Source organism: Rhipicephalus sanguineus, chromosome 4 (genome assembly GCF_013339695.2).
Source record: "Rhipicephalus sanguineus isolate Rsan-2018 chromosome 4, BIME_Rsan_1.4, whole genome shotgun sequence".
NCBI classification, from domain to species: Eukaryota; Metazoa; Arthropoda; class Arachnida; order Ixodida; family Ixodidae; genus Rhipicephalus; species Rhipicephalus sanguineus.
In genome coordinates this window covers 151091989-151114992 of record NC_051179.1, presented here as the reverse complement: position 1 = coordinate 151114992, position 23004 = coordinate 151091989, and the positions used below count along the sequence as shown (strand labels likewise).

General features: G+C 50.0%; 1 protein-coding gene across 1 annotated transcript in view; it reads left to right on the top strand.

Moving 5' to 3' along the window:
• The window catches only part of LOC119391736 (uncharacterized), a 76430-nt gene extending 56817 nt beyond the window's left edge, over positions 1 to 19613 (top strand). The window contains exons 2-4 of the mRNA XM_049415379.1: positions 15915 to 16251; positions 18757 to 18794; positions 19434 to 19613. Of these exons, the coding sequence (XP_049271336.1) occupies positions 15915 to 16251; positions 18757 to 18794; positions 19434 to 19613 (555 nt within the window). The remainder of the gene's footprint in view (positions 1 to 15914; positions 16252 to 18756; positions 18795 to 19433) is intronic.
• Positions 19614 to 23004: the final 3391 nt, after the last annotated feature.

Sequence of the window (23004 nt, the reverse complement as noted above, 5' to 3'; positions counted from 1 at the left end):
TATGCATTTTGAAGTTCGCATGCGCGATCCAGCATTATAGGCCTCACCTATTTCATTGACACCCTCGGAGGTGACCCGAGGTGACCCCCCTACTTCCCCTACGTAACCGTTGTAGCCGGTACAACAAGTTATGATGACGTCGTAGCCGCCATTTCTGTTTTGACGCGCTCGCCGCTGCGCTGTTGGTGTCTCAAGGAAATCATCGCCAACAGACGACGATGAGGAGGACGACGATAACGAGGACGATGAAGGCGACGACATCGCCTAGCACGTGCGGCAAGCGTGCGAATGCGAGGAGACGACGCGAACAGCACGGAAGTGCGTCACACTTCTGTGTGCTGACGTGATCGAGCGCTGTTGCCGCTAGGTGGTGATAGTTGCACCCGGAGGCTTGTCGTTTTTGAAACCGAAACTGACACTGGTCGGTAATGAGGAGCCTGTAATTAATTATCTGTCGCGCGCTGCAGCAAACGATGTGCCGTGTTATGACTAACAGGCCTCGAGCAACACATTGCAGCAAAAAAACGCGAGGCCAAAATTTTTGTGTCAGTACCCCTTTAAGCACCAGTAGCGCAGCCAGAAAATTTTGTCGGTGGGGATTGCATTTAACGGTGGAGTTCAAAAGCAAAAAAAAAAAACAAGAATATAATCATTCATTCCTTTTTCATAGGTATCACTCAGATAAACGTAACACGAAAGTGGAACACGTCTTCATAGAAATAGTTGCAGGCTTACTGGACGTCAAAAGATGCAGGTGCATGAATGTTTGCAGTTTCTGTTGCAAAAGAATAGCACAGCAGGTCCAACGCGTCCTTTCCGATTCTAGTACACATACATCGAAGCTCCTTAGCAACTTCGTCTTTCACTCAGTGCTCCGGTGGGCACGACGCGATGCGTCTTCCTGCAGTAACGTACGACGCATGCGCGATGAGGATGGTCATTTCTAAGCGAAGCCGTTCCTTAGCTGTAGTCTTTGATGGGAAGTGAAAAGGAAAGCCGGAAGTCAATAGAAAGACGGGGAGTTGTCTCCGAAATGAATTTCGAGGTACCTTGCGCGGATGCCAAAGTCTGTAGCATCCGCGCGAATTTACCGACGTCGTTTCCGACGGTAAATTGTTCGTGGAACCCAGCAGAAAACAATGAAAGAAAAAAAACCTATGAGAGCTTTTGTTATTGCTGGTTATGTCATTTTCACTCTTCTCTGACTATAGTGTATCGTCGGCAAGCAACGACGAAAAGAGTTCATACGAAAACGGCGATTCTCGCGTCTTCGTCTCGCACTTATTGGCGAGTGGTAAAAATGTTTTGGATGTCGATGGCTGTCACGTTGTTTATCACCTGTCACTCGTTACGCAAAGCCAAACGTGAGATCATAACGACATTCGGAAAGGTAAAAAGTGGTAGCGGGTGTCTTTTAACGTGATATCTGTCGTTCTTGTTTTGTATGTGTGTTTTTTTCCAAATGGCTACTCGATTGAAACGTCAACGTTTTTTGTCGTTAAAGCAAGCGCCGCCGACGTCCCAGAACTGCGTGATATATTTCGCTTATTAGAACGTTGAGGTTGTTGGGATTGCCGTATCAACTTTCGTTCCTTCCCGTATTTTTCTTGTTCTTTTTTTTCTTTAAATATATACTGCATCTAGCGCGTCCTTACTTCCTTCGCCCGTTCCGTTTGAGTCTCGTTGAAAGCTGAATCAGGAAAAAAACTTTTCCAACCGTAGCTGAACGCAGTTTTCTCGTGTGTGTGTGTGTGTGTGTGTGTGTGTGTGTGTGTGTGTGTGTGTGTGTGTGTGTGTGTGTGTGTGTGTGTGTGTGTGTGTGTGTGTGTGTGTGTGTGTGTGTGTGTGTGTGTGTGCGTGCGCGTTCCGCAATATGGCGGCACTCTCAGATCTATGTACTACGCACCTTCTCTCTACTTCCCCGGCCTTTTTTCCTTCCTACTCGCTTGTTTCTTTAATCCGCTGTAGCTTCTCCAGCCGCACACGCAACACACACTGGCGCAGCGCCCGCACCGAAAAAAGAAAACCAGAAAAAAAAACTAAGCAGAAAGAACGGCGTCGCGGCACGCTAAGCAATGCCGGCTGTGTGTGTGCTCTTCGGGCGTGTGTGTGCCGGCTGTGTGTGTGCTCTTCGGCCACCAACACCGGTGCGAGCTCGGAGCGAGTTTCACCGTCGCCACGCTCTAATTCGATTACGAGGAGGACGACGACGACAAACCGCCCCGCGGTGCAGCCAGCGAGCCTTTTCGCATTGCCCGTCGCGCCAACGTCGCGTTCGGCGTCTTTCTCTCTCTCTCTCGTCTTCCGAATAGAGGAGAACAACTCTCTTCCTTTCTCCCTCCCTCACTCTCTCGTCCTCACAGGAACGCCACATTTTCCGCCCATTGCGAGGAAGGCACTCGCATCGTCGTCTACCTTACGTGCCGTATGGATTCGATTACACTTTACCAGGGGTGACGCTGTTCTCTCTTGTGTTGCTTTTTTTTTATTGGGATAGCAATTATATGGACAGTCTCAGCTGGTTTTTGCCGCCGCCGTCATGCACCGTATATATATATATATATATATATATATATATAATGAAGTCCAAAAGAAAAATCACAAAAATGCTTCCGAAGTGCGGAATCGAACCAGCGACCTCTCGCTCCGGAGCGCGTGGCGCTAACCACTACACCACAAAGCGCAGATCCTTCAAGTAGCTAACGGCGAGCGTTATTGGCATCGAGATCTTGGAGTGGCGCCCTCTCGCGTGTGACGTCAGAGCGGGGACTCCGCTCTCAATCGCGCGGCAGCAGCCGCTGCTCCTGTGTGCGGATCGTCTGTTTCAGGCGGGTACTTTGTCGAACGAACAGCCTCGCGACGGTCAACTAACGCCTGCAACGAATGTTTTCGAGTGTAATCTTGAACTTGTTTTAGTTGCGGCCCAATCGAAAGGGCCATGAAATCCACCGGATGGCCGACGAGTGCGCCGATGCCACCGACCGCATTGCTGGTAAGAAAGTGAAACTATGTGTGAGTGTTCTCGCTTGTTATCTGGTTTCCGCCGTGCGATACTAATTAGTTTGGGTGTTTCTTTCGATATTTCAGTAAGCGTGCCGTTCTCCAGCATCTACAAGTATGTAGATAAAGTTTGTGAAAGGTCGCGGTGCCTCATCGAGGGCGAGGCGGTGTACGACGCAGGCCACGTTGTTGAATGTGCGGTCGAGGCCGTCAATGGAGATCGCATCACTGTCGCAGCTCTCGTCCTGCAAACAAGTGCGCAAGTGCCGCCTTGTTGCACACCCCCCTGCCGATGCCCATGATCGCCGTTTGTCCCGTAATGTTGGTTCAGTGAGAACGATATTACGTCGTAGTTCATATTAACACTGCACAGGCCCATCGCATGGGTATTAGAATATAACAAATAGTTAATCGCTGAATATATACCACGCACAGGGCCACAGAGATTAACGTGGCAAAGGCAAGCTGGGTCGAATTTCACGCCACGCAGCCTAACAAAAAGCTTAAAGAGCTCCGCTTTTAAAAAAGTGTCTGCACTGCCTCAGGTGAAAACTTTTAGATAATGTGCACTAGACAGTGGCAGCAGGTTTCGCTTATGAATTTATGATAAGCGTTCCCCTAGGCGCTTGCTTGCTTCAGAAGTAAAATACGTATGTACACCATCTAAATGCAGCCGAAGTCTCGGATATCCCGCGCCGCTCCGTTGAGCTCACGAGGCGCGCTTTCCTGCGAGGCGATTCGGAGGCCGCGTCGTCGGCTCCTTGTCTAGGGGCCTTCGCGGCAGGTTGTGGGACGGCACCGCGCCTGGTGTAAGTCGCCTACGCTTATAGCCTGCATGCAATAAACGGCTTAAGTATTGGCGAGGCGCTTAAACGCGGTCACAAGAGTGACGAGTACGGTGGGTAGCAGAAGTCACTGTCCGCGAAGTGCTTGCTGCACACTGTCGATGAAGGCGTGGGGCGCTTTCCCATTCTGAGCTTGACTATCCACTTCTTCTTCAGCTTCGGGTCCTTAGGACAGTTGTGAAAGCTGACGCCTTTTTCAGGAGCGGATTTCAGGAGGCACAGAGCAGTACTTCACCATTGCGCAGCACTCGCCGCGGAGACAAGCGGCCGCAGTTCCACGGTTGTTCGAACAGCGTCAGTAGCCACCATACGCAATTGAACTGATTTTTTGTTGAGATTTACAACAACGGTGGTTTCAACACGGCGCTTGGCCTACGTAGCAGACGAAAGCGCGCGAATCCCCGCTCTGACGTCATAGAGGCGCCGTTCGCAGCGCCGCCATCGGTCGCACACCAGGCCAATATACACACCCTTTACCGCTGGCAGGACTCGGAGACGGCAGGCGCTTATAAGCGTTTCTTCATTACCAGCGAGATGGCGCGAGGAGCGCAACGGGCGCATTTAAAAGTCGTCGGCCAGCTCGCTCGCTTCTATTTGCGCAGGGAGAACTTCGCCCTTTCGCTGTCTGCTTGCGCGGTGTAGCAGCGCGTCCATCACGGACCGCTTTTCTTGCTATCGCATTCCTCTTGCTATCGCATTCCGCGGGCTGCCTTTTTTTTACGCGTCTCTGAACGCTTCCGGGGTTTTCTGGAGATATTTTGTTCCTTTCCGTATTTATTTAGTATTTATCTGCCGTCGTCCTGCAGATCGCGCATTCTCGGCCCTCCCGCCTTTCTTGTCTGACGTGGCACACTGCATTGTCTTTCTTTTCTTTTTTTTTTCTCGTTAATGTTCCTCGTCTGAGGCGGATTCAAGGAAAAGAAAAAAAAAGGAATCCCATACGTCATTTAGTTCCTTCTCGCACTTGATAATCTTCGTCTCCCGTAACGACTCGGCAGTCTGCGATCGCAAGTACACAATGAGAGTTTCCGAACGCGGCTTCGTTCATCTTTCTGATACCGAATCAATGGTCCGAGCGGGTGGTCTTCGTCGTGCGCTCCCTCCGCACACGCACACACACCGCGGGCGATGCCCAACGGCACGATTCCCGCTCGGTTTTTGTCTCGTCCGTCATCGCCAAGGCGTCGCCCAAACTTTCTATATAAAAAGGACCCGAGTCTCTGCTGGTATACGCTTACGTCATTTTTCCCTGGACATTTGCTTGTTTGATTCCGTTGCGCTTTACCGGTCTTCGCCACCTTTATCTTTCCTCCGGCTATCCTCCACCGAGTCTCTCGCTTTATCTCCTCCGTGGCCATTATTTTCGTCCCTTGCCAACATTTTCAACGGTCGACACCGCCTCCATCAAGCAGTGACAACAACAAAAAAAAAAAATGGTGGATTGTACCGCCCGCGGCAGGAGCGTCGTCGCCATCGTTGCTCTTTCACTTCAGCGATGACTAGTCGCATTCGTCTTCGATGCATTAAAGGGCCCATGAACCACCCATGAACATTTGAAAATACAAAAAAAAGTGAGTCATTCTCCCCCGGCGTTTCCCGTCCTTTCGGCACAGTTCGTGACGCCAAGTCTGTTCAGGTGACGTCATGAGGAGATAAGCTCTCGATTGGTCCATATACGAGAGATATCAGTTGTCAATTTTCTCCTACCCTGCTTTGTCATGCAGTGGCACGCCCGTTCTGCCCTGTCCCGCATGGATGTCGTGCGCGATCAACTGATTTCACTTCGTTTTGGGCGTTTGGCCGAAAAGCGCGAAGTCCCGATAGGCTAAACGCTTAATGCTGATATTGTCCACGTGTTTTATGAAGAAATCAGCGACGATGAGGAGATAGCGCCTGTAGGAAAGGTAGTTGAGGTTCATGAGAAAGGAACCACTCTCTCGCCTTTGAACTCGGGATTGTTTTAGGGGGGCCCTTTAATAAGTTGTTCATTGCACGAGGTTACGGTACTTGCGCTGCACGAGTTCAGGCCCGCTGTGACATGAACGCGACCGCTATGTAAGCGATCGCCGAGGGCCATTAGGCATAAGTGCAGCCGGTTAGCGTAGTGCAGCCTGCTCGTCATTAGGCGAAGCCTTCGTTCTGGGTATAGAGCCGTTCGCATGTGTTCGGAGGCCGGCGAGTGTACGCATCCTTTTTCACGGCTCTGTTATCACGTTGCAATACTTTTTCCCGCGTCGCGCTCCTTCCACGTGTCCTACGAAAGACTTGTCGCATTTTAATTCGATTCAGGTTAATTCACTACCGCTGCTAACAAGCACACCGCCGTTTTGCGTCACCTGACGTGGGTTGTCGTCTTCTGTTTGTCGCCAAGCTTACCGCGTCTCGTCTATTGACGCTGTTCTCCGTGTCTATGTATGTGTTCTACACACGCGCACACGCATATTACGGGGCTTTGCGCGTCGAAATCACGGTACGATTAAGCTTGACCTCCTGGGATTCCCTAAGTGTAAGTGCACGTGTGTTCCATTGCGCTCCTGTCGAAATAAGGCCGTTTTCTCCGGGAATCGAACCCGTGTCCCCGAGCTAAGCAGCCTTACCCGCTAAGCTACCACAGCGAGTCAGAACACTGCACAGCGTAATATTCTCGTTTCGTACTTACCCGCGGGATTCGAACCTTTGACATTCGTGCCATACAACAGCGGGGAGTGCACGATTACTATAGCTTTCTCTCCCATCACATATTCGCCGCCATGGCATGCCTTTTCGCCTCTGCTCCGGGTGTTTCCCGCTAATAGGCCATATACGGCAGAGCCCTATACTATACGCCGCGTCTGGAGTCCCGCGGCCCATTCACCGCGTCGGAAGTATCAATCTTAGGGAAGGCCCGGTGCTTCCCCATACAACCGGCCGCGGGTCGGCCGGGTATCGGTTGTTTCGTTTACGACGTTCACTCTCCCCTCCGGTCTTCTTCCTATTCTTCCGTCACATCCCTATAAAGCTGCTGCTGCATCGCTGTCCCCGCTGGTCGACAGAGACAAAAAAAAAAAAAAAGGAAAACTGTTGGAGGATATAGCGAGCAACCTCCGTTAAATGGCAGCGTGAGGTATAGGGGACTTGTGCCCCGGAAGCGTGCTTGTGATGTGAGCCATAGTGGTGGCCGCCTTTTTATGACCGCTGCTTCTTGCGCGGCCTTCCGGTGGCGACGTGGGCTGTCTTCTTTTCTTTTTACTACCCCCCCCCCCCCTTGCTTCCCTTTATGTGCCTACATCGGTGCTTGAGCGGCCAATGCCGTTCTTTGTTTCTTTTTTTTTATCGCGCTTTCGTATATATCGTATCGAATTTTCGTTCAGTCGGGGCGCGTTGTCTCCCTCCCGGTGCTCTGAATTCGCAGCCTGTAAGCGAAACCGTTTCGTGAGCTCTGATGACCGCTATAGGCTCCGTGTAGTGCATGCGCATTATCCAGAGAGCGGGGGGGGGGGGGGAGGAGGGGAGGAGGGGGTGCTTTTTACACGCTGCCGCATGACAGCGGGCTGCCTTGTTCGTCGCCGGTCCGCGTTTAGAAAGTGCGTTGTCTCTCCGTAGTTACGCTGGGGTATTAGTCTGCGTGCAGTGTGTGTTCACATTTTATTGCGATGGCAATTGACACTCGATGTGCATTTTGACCGTCGCCGTCATGTTCCGTATAAAGTCCAAATCGACAATATCACCCCTCGCGTCGTACATTCTCTGTGCGAGTGAAAGCGTTCGAAGATTGCCGACGGGTGCGGCTCAAGCAGAAATGAAGCGAGCCGGCCGGCTCCGTCACGCGAAAGAACATGAAGGGGTGCTGGTGGGGGAAAAGGCGGGGGGCTCTGCGTCGCTTGGGTATACACACTGCGAACTTTGATCAAAAAGGCACGGTTGCGCGTGGTGGTGCTCGCTCTATCTCTGCACAGATCAGCAGACGGCTCATAGCTTTGTATGTGCTGTGCTGTGTTGTACGAGCGTTATATGCGTTAGGCGTAACGCTTACCCCGTATACACTTGCTGAAATATGTTCTCACCACCTGGTTGTCTTCTTTCAGCAGCCGTCTGTTTTAATTAAACTGAACACAGGTACTCCATTTATGTAGTGATGCACCAACTGCGCATACAAGGATCACGGTGCACACAGTCTGCATGAGCGTTAGTGTTGACGCTTGTAAGTACAGGTATGAAGGCTGTTTCACATGCCGCGATTGCAGCGAAGAAAATCGCTCGGTTCGCAACCGCCGCTAATGGCGGTTCGTTTCACATGGACCGCGAATGGTCTGCGTATAGTGAATATAGGTCTGCGATTTTCGCTCTGCGACTGGCGCGGCGCGCAAAGTTGCTTGCTGCCGTTCTTCGTGGCAGACATTGCATAATTTTCGAATGTAATGTAACAATCTGTGCGTTATGATATTCTTAAATTTTCATCACCGGTAGCGAAGAGCACGCGTGTTTTGCCATTTAAAAACACTTTCCAATCTAAATTCACTTGAGAATACGCAACAACGGCCATAACCAAAACAATCTCGTTTGCACAATTTCGACGGCTCGGCCGGGTCGGCACAATTTCGACGGGTCTCGACTGAAAAATCGCTCCGCCGCTGCGAACAGAGCGAAAAATTTCCAACGTGTTGGTCGCTCGCCGCTGACCGCTGCGGCGAGAGCGATCGGCCGTTTTTTTCGCTGCGAGCGAATTCGCAGCCTGAAAATCGCTCTGTTTTGTGTCATGTGACACGGCCTTAACCCGGTATACCGCAATATTGTGCTGCGCTACCATTATGTATCTGATCCGTGTGCAGTTTTAAAGCTTCTCTGCGTACATAGTATAATATATTCTGTTTTCAGCATCGCGCCGGCGAGCAGGTACCAGCGATTCTATAGGAAAATTGAGCAAGTGTGGCCTCTGTACCCGGCGCACTATACGGTACAGAGAAAGTCAAGTTCCTTTCTGAATGCAGCTTCTCTTTTTGTTTTCTTCTTTTCTCCTTTTTGCTTGTACGATCTGTTTCTTACACCTACAGGCGTGCAACTTTCGTATAAACTCCGTATTCCTGTCAGAAGCGAAAGAAACGAAAACAGTTTCCTTCGCGCAGCAGTCGAGCTGTCGGCCGAGCATCGCGCTGGCGCTGTTCAAAGCCCATGCTCCCAATCCATAGTGACTGCCGCGGGAGATGGATCGCTTCGTTCCGGCGCTGTCCACCGGAGCGGTATCTTTGCTTCCTCCCCATTTGTGCCCTGCCGTCGCGTTCCGTCATGTGGCCGCTTGCTTGTCAGAGAGCTGTGGCAGAGAACGTTTTACGCGCACCGCGGTTTCACTGTATACACCGCGGTGTATAGGCTCTCTCGCCATTACACTGTATACGTTACCGCGTATGCGTCCTTTTGCGTGCATGTTTGTATGTTTGTGTTTTCGTGTTTGTTTGCTGCGATGCCTGTCCGCTTCTCGGCGGCTTGACTTTACCGCTCTTAGCACTGCGCTTCTGGGGCGCTACTCGCTTGAAGTCTGCTGTGGCGTTCGCGTCGGTCCCTTCTGATGTGTAAACATTAACGGCCCGCTGTGAAGGGCAAGGTGCAATTGGTATTAAAGCCGTGATAACTTTCACACATCGTTAACTTCATACAAAAGTGCTTGACGTGTCTCGTTGCGTACGTATTCATTTAGTGCTGAAGAAACGAAATCGTTGATATCGTTGATGCTTTTTTTAATGATAAATATCCGGGATCACTCCCGAACCGCGCTTTTTTAATGTAACGGGGTCCGCCGCGGTGGTGTGTGGCGTGAGTATGGTGCTCGGCTGGTGACCCGAAAGTCGCGGGTTCGATCCCTGCCACGGCGGTCGCATTTCGATGGAGGCGAAATGGTGCCGGCCCGTGTACTGTGCGATGTCAGTGCACGTTAAAGAACATCAGATGATCGGAATTTCCGGAGTCCTCCACTACGGCGTGCTTCATAATCATGTCGTGGTTTTGGCACGTGCGACCCCAGAAATTATTATTATTATTATAATGTCGCGGGGATCAGGAGTATTTACGGGCCTTGTTTAAAACTAAACATAAAACCCACTTCCCAAATGCCATCACGGCGATTCGTGCATGCGTGTCTCCAAATCTACGCCACAACCCAGAGCCCGCGGCAGCTTCGGAGGTTGATATCGATTTGTTCCGCTACCTCAGTATGCATGCTGCAGAAGCGCTAGATGACGCGATTGGAGACACACTATAGCTCCCGAGTATCATGACCTGTCGACGCCCTTCACTTTGTCGACAGATGTATATATCGTACAAGTTGAAATGGCAGCCGGCGCTCCGTACGCGGTTGCAGTAACAGAATGGATATGTGGAGCGGGTGAGTAAGCGGCACTGCTGTTTGTGAATAGCAGTGTTCGATTACTACAGCTGACTTGCCAAGCGCCGTTCGATCTGTCCTCGACTCTTCTGGCCGGCGAACAAGCGTTTCGTGTTTTTCTCGGTATACGCAGCCCGCGGGTGTGTCCGTGTGTAAACTCGCGTCTGTATAAATACGGTACAGTATAATGGCAGCGGGGCATGTTGGTGCATATTCAGTAAAGATAAAAGAACTGCAAACCGACCCGTTTTCCTCCTCCGTCCGTGCTCTAGTTTTCGTTACCTTCATCTTTACTGGAACGCAGTAGTTGCCGACAGGAACGGGAGAGAGAATAAATGAGAAAGAGAGAGCGTGAAAGTGAACGGGATCTATACAACAAACTTGTGTCGAAGAAAAATCGACCCGCCGGTCATTGACTGCACTTTGCGTGCCCGCTACGAGGCGTATAGCTATATACGCGCTGCCTTATAATAGCATGCAGACAAGCAAAATGAAAATACGGAATCAAGATCGAAGGCGCCTTGTAGTTTGCGCGTTCACTTTCGGTTCCGGCAGCTGTTCGCGACTTACCCCTCTCTGGAGTATCGGCCCGATATTGTTTTCGCTGTTCATTTCGTAGCCTTAAATGTATGTCCGGGCCTCAATATTTCGAATACCCGCCGCGGTGGTCTAGTGGTTATGGCGCTCGACTGCTGACCAGCAGATCGCGGGATTGAATCCCGGCCGCGGCGGCCGCATTTTCGATGGAGGCGAAAATGTTCGAGGCCCGTGTACGTAGATTTAGGTGCACGTCGAAATTTCCGGAGCCCTCCACTACGGCGTCTCAGAGTCATATCGTGGTTTTGGGATGTTAAACCCCATCAATTATTATTATTATTATTATTAATATTTCGAATAATGATGCTGCTGAGCCTTAGACCAGCTTGAAAAGTTTAATTGAACAGCTTTTCTGCAGTTGGTTTCGGTTTCTTTTCCCGGTTGTTATACCGTGTCGTGACGTCATGACGGAGAGATGATCACGTGGTAGCTGCATAAGGCCGCGCTCAGGCCGTCTTCTGGCGCCGCATAACTCGTCACATGGCCCGTGGGAAACGTTAAACTCAATAAGAAAAAAACAACAAAATCTTTTAGTTTAGGCAGAGAAGATTGTTTTCGAAAGTCGTATAAAGAACGTATACCGTCCTCCAGTAACGCATCGTCGCTCTGATGAAGGCGGCAATCTTTCATCTAAAATTTATCATATCACGCGCAGTTGTGCCAAGACGAAATTTCGGCCGCCGCTTTGTTACGGAGAGGGTTGATTTATGACGGCGCAAAAGCTGGCAGCAGACCGGAGTGGCCAGGAATGTAGGCTATACCGCGCAGCGTCCTTGCATCGCGGGTAAGCGCTGCTTCAGGTGCAGCGGGCGTGTTTCGCTCAACGGCGAGCTTTAGCTTTCCTTCTCGCTCTTGTGTCTGTGTTAGTTCACTTGAGGTTTTGTATTGCTGTGTTTTATGTGCGCTGCTTTCTGTCTGTGAGCGTGTGTGTGTGCGCGCGCGCGAGCGTGTTCTGTGTGTTGATTTGTGCGTGTGTGCTTGCGTGTAATTGAACATCGAGCTTGCAGACGTGTGTACCTTCAAGTTAGAACTAACGAGATTTCTGTAAAAAAATATGGTGGACAAATTTCCGTGTTACGTCTTTTACAGGCACACATCTTGTGTAATATCCCCACCAGAGGTCTTTAAGGTAACAAAATGAAAATGTACGCTGCTCGCACGAGGGCTTCTCTTAGCAAACGGAAACGATCACTCGAATGGCGTGCGTTGAAAAGAAAAATAGAAGGCGACGGACAACTTATCAAAACAGCAGCCTTGCCGAGGCTCCCTCGCGATCAAGGCGGCGCACGTACAGGGACGGCGTGTTTTTATTGCCCGGCCGTTCGTTCGCACCGGTATATTCCAATCATCGGCGGCGCTGCCGAAATACCGTGTATGGCGAGCAGCGAACGGTAGCCCCGGGGTCGACCACCTGTGGCTCGCTCGGTTCCCCCCCCCCTTCCCCTCGAGAGTGTTGTGTGCCTAATGGAAATTTCGCCGCTCGGCCGCGGGCCGGCACAGTGGTTCGCGTGCAAGGCGCCGATCAATGGTGTGCGCCTATAGCCCTGGGGCGTACTTCTAGCTCATGCCGCCACTGCGAGGGAGAGCGACCTGGGCGTATTTTTAAATCGACTTTCTCGCGTCTTGTACTTCTGCTCACGTGATCAGGGGGAAGGTGCGATCCTTTATCGCTTCTCTTTCACGCCGTTCTAAATTAGGCGTTCGCGCCCGTGGTGTTGGGTGGTTCCTGTTGCCACTCTTCGTGTTACGCGTGAGCCAGCCACTCTAACGGAAGCTCGAGACGAGGGTCTTCGCCGTCTTTGTGTGCGTTTTGTGAGGGGCGTTGAACCGTTACGCGAACGCTCGCATTGTGACGTTTTTTGTCGGTGTGGTTGTATCTGAGGTTACGCGAGCAAGACGTTGTGGCGATTATAAGGTTGTATTGATTCGCTCAGCTTCCACGGTATACGCGATTGTGGGTTAGCGCGCACCTTATGCGTTAACGATGCCTCCTTGCACACGTATACCGTAACAGGGCTTCTGTTCCTGTTTCTAGTATACTCGGAGGACACACAAGATAGTGAGGCGTGTTTGGGGTGCTAGAATGCGCTCAAATGAATTATTCCTGGAGCTTAAAATTGTTGCTGGCCTCCACAGGCGCAGGAGTGTTGCTTCAGTCATTCGCGAAGGAAGCATTAGCGCGCGTCTGGTGAACGCGTGTCCGTAGGCTCACAGAGAAAGCGAACGTAGGCAAAACCGCGAACGCAAGTCGGGTTATTTACTAACATCCCTCCACTTTTTTCTGTCCCGATTAATGGAGCGCGGCGAGGCTCTTAGCGTGCTTATCGTCAGTACGCGATGCCGGCGTTACCGAACCGACTTATTCAACTTCGCTGTTAGCGCCGGGTTCTTGGTAAAATGTGTGATGTGCCGGGACTCGTAATTTAATAGGCGCACAAGTTGCAATACTCCGGTAGCCCTCCATGCGTCGCAACGTGCTAGAACGAAGAAAAAAAGAAGTAGTGTATTGATAATGCAGGTATGGGCAGGAGATGCCCTACAGGCGCAGCTTCGAACGGTGTATCTATCTGGACATACATAGCAACTCCGAGGCGTTCAAAAACCGATCGCCGCGTATCTAGCGTCGATATAGCCCTTGCTGAAATACATTTGTTGCTATTTTGACACAATCCGCGCGTGAGATTTTCCCGTGAGCGAGAAACGGCTCAGTTCCTAATCGCCGCGTAGTTCCCTGGCGCCGACGAGACCTGGGGTGAAAAGTTTCCCATTCTAGGGAAAAAGCGCGAAAGTAGCTCGGGGACGGGCCTTCCCTAAAAACGAGGGATGTCGTTTCCCCCAACTCCACGCGGGAACTGTGGGGAAATTTGAGGGAACGGGCGCGCGGGCGCGTGCTGTGGGCGTAGGGAAGCGAAGGAGGGGGGCGGGTGTTCTTGCCGGGACCGAAGGTCATTGTCCTCTCCCGCTCGTAGTGCCTTGCGGGATCGTCGCGCGAGCGCGGCGATCGCTTGTCGCGATATTTTTCTTTATCTCTCTCTCTTTAAAGAAAGCGCGCGGGGGTTGGTTGGTGTGCGGTCTGTCGTGGCGCCTCTTGTGATGATGTCGTCGTATATTGTGTGTGCGAGCGTGGGAAGAGGTTGGCAGGCCACTTGTTTGCGCCCGCTGCACTTTATACGAGATAAAGCGAGACGTATCTCATATAAGGAGGCCCCATTGGACGGCGCCTACTGCTTACTTTTATATGTTCGTTATTTACTTTTCTTTTTTTTTATCCCTACTGATAAATGTTGCGACGCGTGTGAGTCGCTTGGTTTGGTCACTGTTCTTTTGGCTCAAACTCCACTTGGTATGCGGCGTCACGCCCTCTGCGATGATCCGAGTTGCTCTGAAGCGTCATCTGTCTTTATTTATCTCTTCTCGCTTTCGCGTGTATTTCAGGGGTGGCTCTTAAAGGTAATGGTGTTGTCCAATACGAAACTGCAAAAAATAAAAAAAATAAAGGAAAGAGAAAAGAAAGAAAGCACGAAAGATTATAATGTCGAGCTGCCGCAGGAGGAGCTGTCGACTTTTTCAGTTTGTCGCTGCTTTGTAGATTGGCTTCAAATTGTTTAAATTCCAGATCACGGGGGTCCAGTAGATTAGAATTGGTGACTGTTTGACCAGTTGGAGCATCATGCTTCATTACTTGAGTGGTGGAAAGAAAACAAGAAAAAATCAAGAAAAGCATGGAGATTAGCTTTAGAAGGGCGTAATATTTATTTATTTATTTATTTATTTATTTATTTATTTATTTATTTATTTATTTATTTATTTATTCTCAAGCATCGTCTGTGTGGTGGCGGTGATGTTGCAGCAAGTGGGGTTAGCCTGGCACGCATAGCCGCCAATCTTTCCGCTTGGGCATCCTATGAGTTGATATCAATGATATGTCATCACGAAGACGCAATCAGTAGTCGTTGTAGTACCTTCCTGTTTGCCGCTGGCCTCCGGGGAAAGTAACGCCCAAGTCCCGCGCATAGAACAACTCTTGTGCAGGCTTTGGACCGTCGCTTTTCTTTACTTGTCAAACTGCGCAGGCATAGCCAGATGAAAAGTTTTATGTTGCTGATATCACCGCAGATGTCACAAATGAAACATCGTCCAAGGTTGCTCGTTATAGTTATGTATGGGCAGACGAAGCATTCAATGCTCCTTTTTTTTTTTTTTTTTTTGCTCAACGTGAACTTTTTGGTGACTGCGCGCTCTGCTGGCTTCGAATGGGCGCCGACAAAATAGAGACAGTTAATTCAACATTTTGTGCTGGCAAGTTTCCTTATCTGTAGAAACAGTCGCAAACGCCAGAACTTGTTTGTGGCCTAGTTTGTACTTGCCAAGTTGCCATGAGGCATAATTGTTGCCCGTGTAGTCGACCTTGCGCGTCTTACATCCCTTGTTCATTTGCGGCTCATTTTACGTTTGAGTTATAAACCTCGCACACTTTTCCGTGGTCCTGCCAATTGTTATCGCGCAGTTCGTTCCGATGCTTCACGCGGTAGTCTTACTTGCAAGCGGGTTTCTCTGCATGGCGCCCTGTGTTGTGGGGAAGCCAGAAGAGCTCGTGCGCTGCGGAGAAGCTAGCGTGTGAAAATTCGCGTTAGCCAAGAAACTCTCAGATGATAATACGTGGGCAATTATTGCTGAATAACCAGGTAATGCCAAGAAATGACCTTGAGCACTCGGTGGCTGGGTATATGAAGTCAGTGTGTACATGTAAAGGTGCACAGAAGCGTAGGTTTCTTATATTTCTGGGGCAAAAAAAGTGGGGGGGGGGGGGGGAGAGTTAGAAGGATAACTATGCATTCAAGGAGGCACACAATACATATTATTTAATTTTTATGATGAAACTTGTGAAGTTTATTTTAGGAAAGTTCATTCCAGAAGTATACTACACATATAGAACGAAATACAGCCGCTAATTTGCGCCGCTAAAGTATGCTTCCCAGGGAAAGAGTTCCGTTGCTTTTTACCATGGACGCTTTCTAGGGGTTAGTGCACCCCTGCCTGCGATGCCTGTGATGTAGCTTTTTGTTTTGTATAGACGCGCGAGCCGAACTGACGAGTGCTTTGTGGACGATGCGCAGGTGTTTGCCTTCATCTGCGGCCTGATCGTGATCCTGCTGATGATCCTGTGCCTGGCCTCGTCCAACTGGCTCATAGCGCACAAGTTTCGCCAGGGTCTCTGGGAGCAGTGCGTGGAGGAGGACGCGCCGCTCCCGCTGCCCTTCGGCCTGAACGTCAAGCCCGGCTGCTATGTGGCGCGCACCGTCGCCTACATCCAGGCGGCGGCCGCCCTCTGCGTCATCACGCTCCTCTGCGACATCGCCGCCACCGTCATGACCGGGTGCGGCCTGTGCAGCAAGAACCCCGTGCGCAAGTACCTCATGTACAGGCTCGCCTTCTATGTCATGGTCTGCGCACGTGAGTAGCGCGTAGTGCTCTTCCTTTTTCATGCGCTTGCTTGCTTGCCCGCGTAAAAGCGCGAGAGCATCCGCGGTGTCCGATGTCGCCTCCTAAGTATCTGTCCTTCACTCCTATTCGGTCAGACCCTTCCTTCTGTCTCCTTTTAGATGTGAAGCATCTTTTGGCGGAGTTCAATCCGGTGGTGGTGGTGGTGGTGGTGTGCGGCGTGACCACCCTTACTGCGCATGCGCAAACCTTCACCACTTCCCCTCTCCACTCCCTCTCTCTCCTTTCCCTCTCCACATCACCTCTCCCGTTCCATTCCCCCCTCTCATTTCCCTTTCCCACCCCATCCACTCCTCCTCTCCACTTCCCCTCTCCCCTCCCCTTCCCCTTCTCCCCTCCCCCTCTCCACCTCACCTCTCCCCTTCCCCTTTCCCCTCTCTCCACTACCACTCTCCCCTTTTCCCCTCACCACTCCACCTCTGAAACGCAAGCTCTACATGCCGAAAACTGTTTCGCATCGCCTCATGGTCCCCTTTAGCGGGAGATGGTGTGATTTTTGTCTGTGTAGTGTAGCCGTTACGCCTACACAGACCATAGCCGCCGTGATAGCTAAGCGGTTGAGGTACATATAGCATTTGAGCGCGCACGTTCCTCCACCTTTCTCTCTTTCTCTGTATATATACAGTAGAACCCCGCTCATACGGTTGTTACGGGATCATAACAGCAACAAATCCAGGGCTGTTATGGTTGATGAAGCCATCAGCTTCAGCAAATGCTCCGGCGCCTGCTCCAACTCCTCAACTTCGTCATCACTTACGCTCGCATCGGCACACTCGACCACGACGTCGTCAACGGAAGTGTAATTGCTATACGCGATGCCGCCGAATGCATCAAAACCAATTTTTAGCACCCAAAACACAGATCTCGGAAGAAAATATGAAAAATACAGATCTCGGAAGTTGTGTTTCTGGTGGCGGGACTTAAAAATGCATCATAGATGTCGCCTTCACCGCTTCCGACGGCCAATTCGGTCGTCAAGCCTTCAGGCGGACCAAGCCAAGCCACATTAAAAGTCAACATGGCCGCTGGGGCCGTCTCGGAGGGCCGGTTCACAGCGTACAATGCGGGAATGGCGCAGTTGCTACGTAACAGCGGGGTTCCCAATGCATTGGATCCTACGGGAGCTATGCCGGGGCCGGCCGAAAACGACGTAACAGCCAGGAAAACGCAGCACCCGGGAACGTAACAGCGGGTTTCTACTGCGTATATACATATATAATAAAATTTTTGCAGAGTCCGACTTCCAAATTAAAAATATTAAACTAACTTTAGTCTCTTACGTGTTGGCACAAAAATCTCATTATAAAGCACCGTAGTGGAAGCGTTAACCCATTAATGACTCTAGTGGGAGACTTCAGGATTATTCTTCTCCCCTGGTACATATTTGTTTTGTGCTCAAAGCATAGCACACAGGAGTAGCGCATCATCTGGAGGCCTACTCTTCTCTTCACAGGCTTTTGTCTCAAAGCAGTGTCCCTTTGTTTTTGTTGTGTTTTGCGATGCTGGTATTTGGCCTTTTGGGTGTTCTTTATTGTCATGCTTCGTTTACCTTGATAAAACGTACACTAGCCAGGGGAGAGTGGGGTAACACTGTCACAGGAAGCTTTAATTATACGAGGGAGTTCAATTTAACATGGCGAAAAATATTTCTCAGATGCATAGGTCGACTAAAAAATGTGGAGCTCACTCAGACTCGCTCATGAAATATGTATTGCCCTTAGGGCTCACTTGGACTCAAGCTCACCAAAATTTTTCTCATCCGGACTCACTCAGACTCGGGCTCACTAAAATTTTCCTGTTGAACTCACTCGGACTCAAACTCACCAAAACATTACCCACTCAGACTCGCGGCTCGATCTGAGCCTGAGTGAGTCGACTCATGAGTCCGTTGCCATATATTGAATTTTTTTTACCATAGCATCAATACCCTTTTAAAACAAAATCATCTCACATAATTGGTGCTCTACATGGTGCCTTTTAATCTCGTACGTTCAAATACGTATTATTAATGGCTGTAATCCAATAAGGACACTTATTGAAACAGACGACTTACACGACATATCTTTATCAACAACTTCCTGTGAAAGATTTTGCCAGAGGTAGGTCAAAAGAACCTCCCCCTCCATAACTCAGGCCTCTGATCAATAAACATTGAGATGGCACATGAAAGCTAGTGCTTTGAAGTATGTGTGTGTAGCTGTGAGTATAAACGTGAGCCGACATAAGGCTGACAGTAATGCTGAAGTTGACTAAATTAGACCATATGTCAGCAAAACATGTGGAGCTCACTAAGACTCACTCAAGAAATAGATCTTGCTCTTTGGGCTCACTCTCACTCAGGCTCACCAAAAATTTCCTCATTCGGACTCACTCGGACTCGGAGTCACAAAAGTTTTCCTCAGCCGGACTCACTCGGACTCAAACTTTCCAAAACATTACTCACCCGGACCGACTCAGACTCGGACTCGTGGCTCAACGCGAGTCTGAGTCGACTCGTGAGTGAGTTTGCCGACCTATGCTCAGATGGTAGTAGATACATGTGGTACCACTACAGCTTGTGCAAAGCTGGGGTTAAGAATTTTTCTATCAAAAGTTGTTTCCTGGACGAGTATTCGAGTGGGTGTTTGATGCAACAGCTGGTAGTAAAACCCTTTACTGACCAATCGAAAATGCGTACCATCTTCTTTTCTCGGCACTTCTATAGGCAGGTCGAACGGGCACCCGTTTGTAGACATCCAAGAAATGACACCTTTTTTTTTGGTGAGCATGTGTGTGCGAAAGTATTCACTGACTCGCTGTGTTGGGGATAGTTTCTGTTCCCAGAAGCATTTTTGTTGTCTAAAAACCAAGAGATGTCACTGCACGATTCAAGACTTTTTTTTTAGCCTGTCATAGCTGTAGCAGGCGCTTCAGCTATGAAGTGCCCCCGTTGGCTCTCCCTAATGGAGAACTAGCTGCATGCCCATGCCTTTAATACAGGTGCCACAAACCACAGCTTTTACAATACATATGGCCACTAAAACTTACCACTTCTCGCACTGTCTTCTTCATGTATCCGATGCTTCTTTGCCCCCCTGCTAAAGTGCTGTGTATACTGATCGCGCTGGGATCTACCCGGCGTGCTTCGCGGCGAGATCGAGGAGGAGCAACCGGCAGCTGTGGGAGTTCGGCTGGGCGTTTATGGCGTGGGCTGGGGCGCGGCCATCTTCCTGTTTGGCGCCATCCTGCTCCTGCTGTGCGACAAGGAGACCGAGGAGATCTACTACCGCGAGCGCGCGCTGCCGCACGATGGGGCGGCGGACTCCAAGGCGTAGCCTCCGGGCGTCCGCCTGGGCAATGGACGCGCCGTCGCCGCCTGAATGTTAACCACACAACAGCGCGAGCGTGCCGAGGAAACGCCCAGGCGATCGTCGCCCGCAGTGCTCCACCTCAAGTCTGCCTCCTACTGACGGTGATGCGCCCCTCGTTTCCACTACCCCCCCCCCCCCACCCCACCTTCTCCACTTACGGAGCGTTTGAATGTGGAGGGAAGAGAGCACCGCAAGTGGTTCTCGACAGAGCGGACACTCTCGTACTGCTCGGCTTGCGTTATACACGTCTTTCTGCACCGCCATGCTGTGGCTGCTCGTTCGGGAAGCGCGCATGGTGCGTTTTTCAGTAAAACGGCCTTGGGTTGCTAAGTGTTTGGTTGAAAAAAAAAATGTGTTTGACGTCTTGCTGTGTGAGCTTTGCACACCTTCCAAGTGCTTTTCCACCGTGTGGAATGAGAGGGATCCTTCATCTTAAACACAGTCTCTTTAGGGCTTCTTAAGGACTGTCAATTCAGAACTGAGGACATTGTGCACAGCTTGAAGACTGTCGTTTGCAGAAGGTGCGGGGTACTTGCACCTTCCACAAACAGAGGACAGGCACATGGTAGCCTCTAGTCATTTGAATTGTCACACATTTCACTTCATTTACCTTCGGCATGTGAACCTAAACATATTAGCATGTCGCTAGCATTGTGCAAAAATGTTGGGCAGCAGCTCCGTCGATTTTGTTTTCGTTTGGGTCACAGATCGAGCAGCTGTGAATGTGGCTGTAGGAGAACTGCGTGCGTGTTCCCAGGTGTGCGGGCTCTGCTTCAACACTTCCTGGGCACATACGTTGGTGGCATGCTGTCACCTAGTATGTGCAAGTGAAGCTGCAAGTGAAGCTCTGTGTGCGTTTCGATCGAGTAGCCATGGCTGGATGGTGTAAGTGAAAAAAAAAAGCCTTGCAATCGCCCTGCCATGTCACCACCTGTTGTTACCATCGTGAAAGAGTGCATTGAGTGCTTCAGACTATGAGACATTTTCTTGCTCCCTCACCTTGTTTGCGGATGTGTGAAGTTGTCCAGCAGTGCCATTCTGTGGGCGCTGCCGACTGCTGTGCGAGTGCTGGTGTGCGTGATATCGTTCCTCGTCCACTCCAAGTCTGCCGTCATCATCAGTGTCAGAAGTGGACGACTGGATGTGGAAGTTGTTGCGCTGTTTTTTCTTTTTACTATTATTACTTTCGCGTAAGAGCAATGATGTGCTGGATTCAGCTGCACCGCTTAACGCTCGCCTGCAAAGCCAAGAGAAGAGGAAGGACGTGGTTGTTCCGTCAGGTCTACCGCCACGCTGCTCCCCACCTTTTCATCCGGGACAGTGCAGGATGGCCGATCGTGGTTCTGCGGACTTCGCATCGTCGCGACGCTGTAATTCATCACAACTGCGCACCGTGGCTGTGAGTGTGTGTCGGTGCTGTGACCATGCACAACTTCGTCAAAAGCGCTAGACCAGCTGTTCGACCCATACGGTTGTGCAGAAGTCGCAGAGGCAGACGACTCGCGGTCACAGTGCCGGTGTGGTGTGCGCTCGTCGTATCGTGTCGCGAGGCGACGAAGACGGCCACATTCGAGCGGTCTAGTCGGTCGAGCGTTCCGGCTGTCGCCATGGACGTGGGCGTGGGACGTGGTGAAGGTGGAAAGGAGCGGAAGCCTTGACGCTACCTGCTTCGTTCGGAGACGCGAGTTGGACGCTGTGTCGGATGTGCCACACTGTACGCAAAGTGCAAGACATGATAATAGATGATGCCTTGATGTGCTAGTTTAACAGTGAATACACGACCTGTTGGTTTAAAGCAACGCTCCTGTTTCACCTTCTGCAGATTGAGCAAAATATGGGAGCCTTCTGGGTGTGGCAATCGGCCTTGGCCAAAACCGTACTGCGCATAAACAAGTAATGGGCTCCGAGTTTAATCCCACCGCACTTTTCTCTTTTATTCATAAGCCTCAGACAGGCTCGCGTTGCTTGACATAGACTGCTCAGCTCATGCAAGCTGCCTGTGCCTCAACAAACTGTAATAGAAACGTACGTGTTTGAATATCAAGCTGCGCATAACTCACAGGCGGATTACGCCGTGCTAATAGTTAACTTTGGTCTTACAAATCTTCAGAATCAAAATGAAACCTCGTCTTGACAGAAATCTCTTGGCCCAGATCTTGTTTCTTCCGCAGCGGTCGTGTCACTTTGAAACAAGTTTGTACATAACAACAGAGAGGTCTTTTATTCATTACGCTTTGTTCTTGTTGAACTGTTCGGTTCACCTGCCTACTCCCTTTATACCAGATCATGCCAGGAGCAAAAAAGCAATGAGCTGTAACAAATATGAACATTCGCAGGAACACACCTAGCTGTTCTATTTTTTTTTCTTTTTTCAAGGAGTGACTGTGTTTGTGTCTTGCTATAGACCTGTAGGCCCACGCAAACTGCCCATGAAAACTGCGATCTTGCCAGTGGAATTTATTGCTAACAAGAATAGCAAGGAGCAAGGTTGTGATGCACTTTTTGCACAGGAGCTTACAACAAGCTCTCTTTTTTTGTTAATAAGTTGAATGCACTTCGGTTAAGTGCTTCTGTGTCTGGTTATCTTTGTGTGGCAGCTGTAATGAGATTTCGTCTAATTTTCAGATGCCATTAGTGCATATTGAGTGTCTGAAGGAGATTACCACATGACTGGCACCCCTGTCACGCAACATAGTAATGTCATTCGCAGCAAGTGAGATAACATTGCTGTTTTTTTGTTGTAGCCACGCTGCACAGCGAAACAGATCCACAGTTAACATTCAAGCATTGAATGTGTTTCCCGAACGCAAGCTTGAGCACCTTGTGTGGTCTCGATCACAGGGGCTTGGCAGAAATCTACGAAATTGATAAGAAGGAACAAAAAAGTAATCTAATTTAACCTTTTTATTAATTTCTAATGTTAGCTTTTTATTTTTTTTTTATTCCCGACACAATACCATTCCAAGCAATTCGCAAACCATGTGTTTCTTCTCAGTCACACAATAGCTCTTGTCTGATGCTTGTTTACAAAGCCGTCCTTTGTGTCGGGGAAGTGGTAGTGGCACTGATTTTGATTATTATGGAAGGACAATGGAAATATGTAAATGAAAAGGCATGATTTGCGACTTCTCATTACCGTAGCAGCCTGCCGGCAAACATCGCCATCAATTGCGAAGGCTATTTTTATACCCATGTAGACTGGGAACAGTATGTTGCAGTGACATTCTTCAACATGCACATCATTTATTGGAAATGACACTGACTGCGACAGGGGTATCATTCCGCCTGTTTTACTTTTCCCCACGTTTTCCTTTCTTATATGTTGGTTTGTCTGTTTGGGGCAGTAGGCAATCTG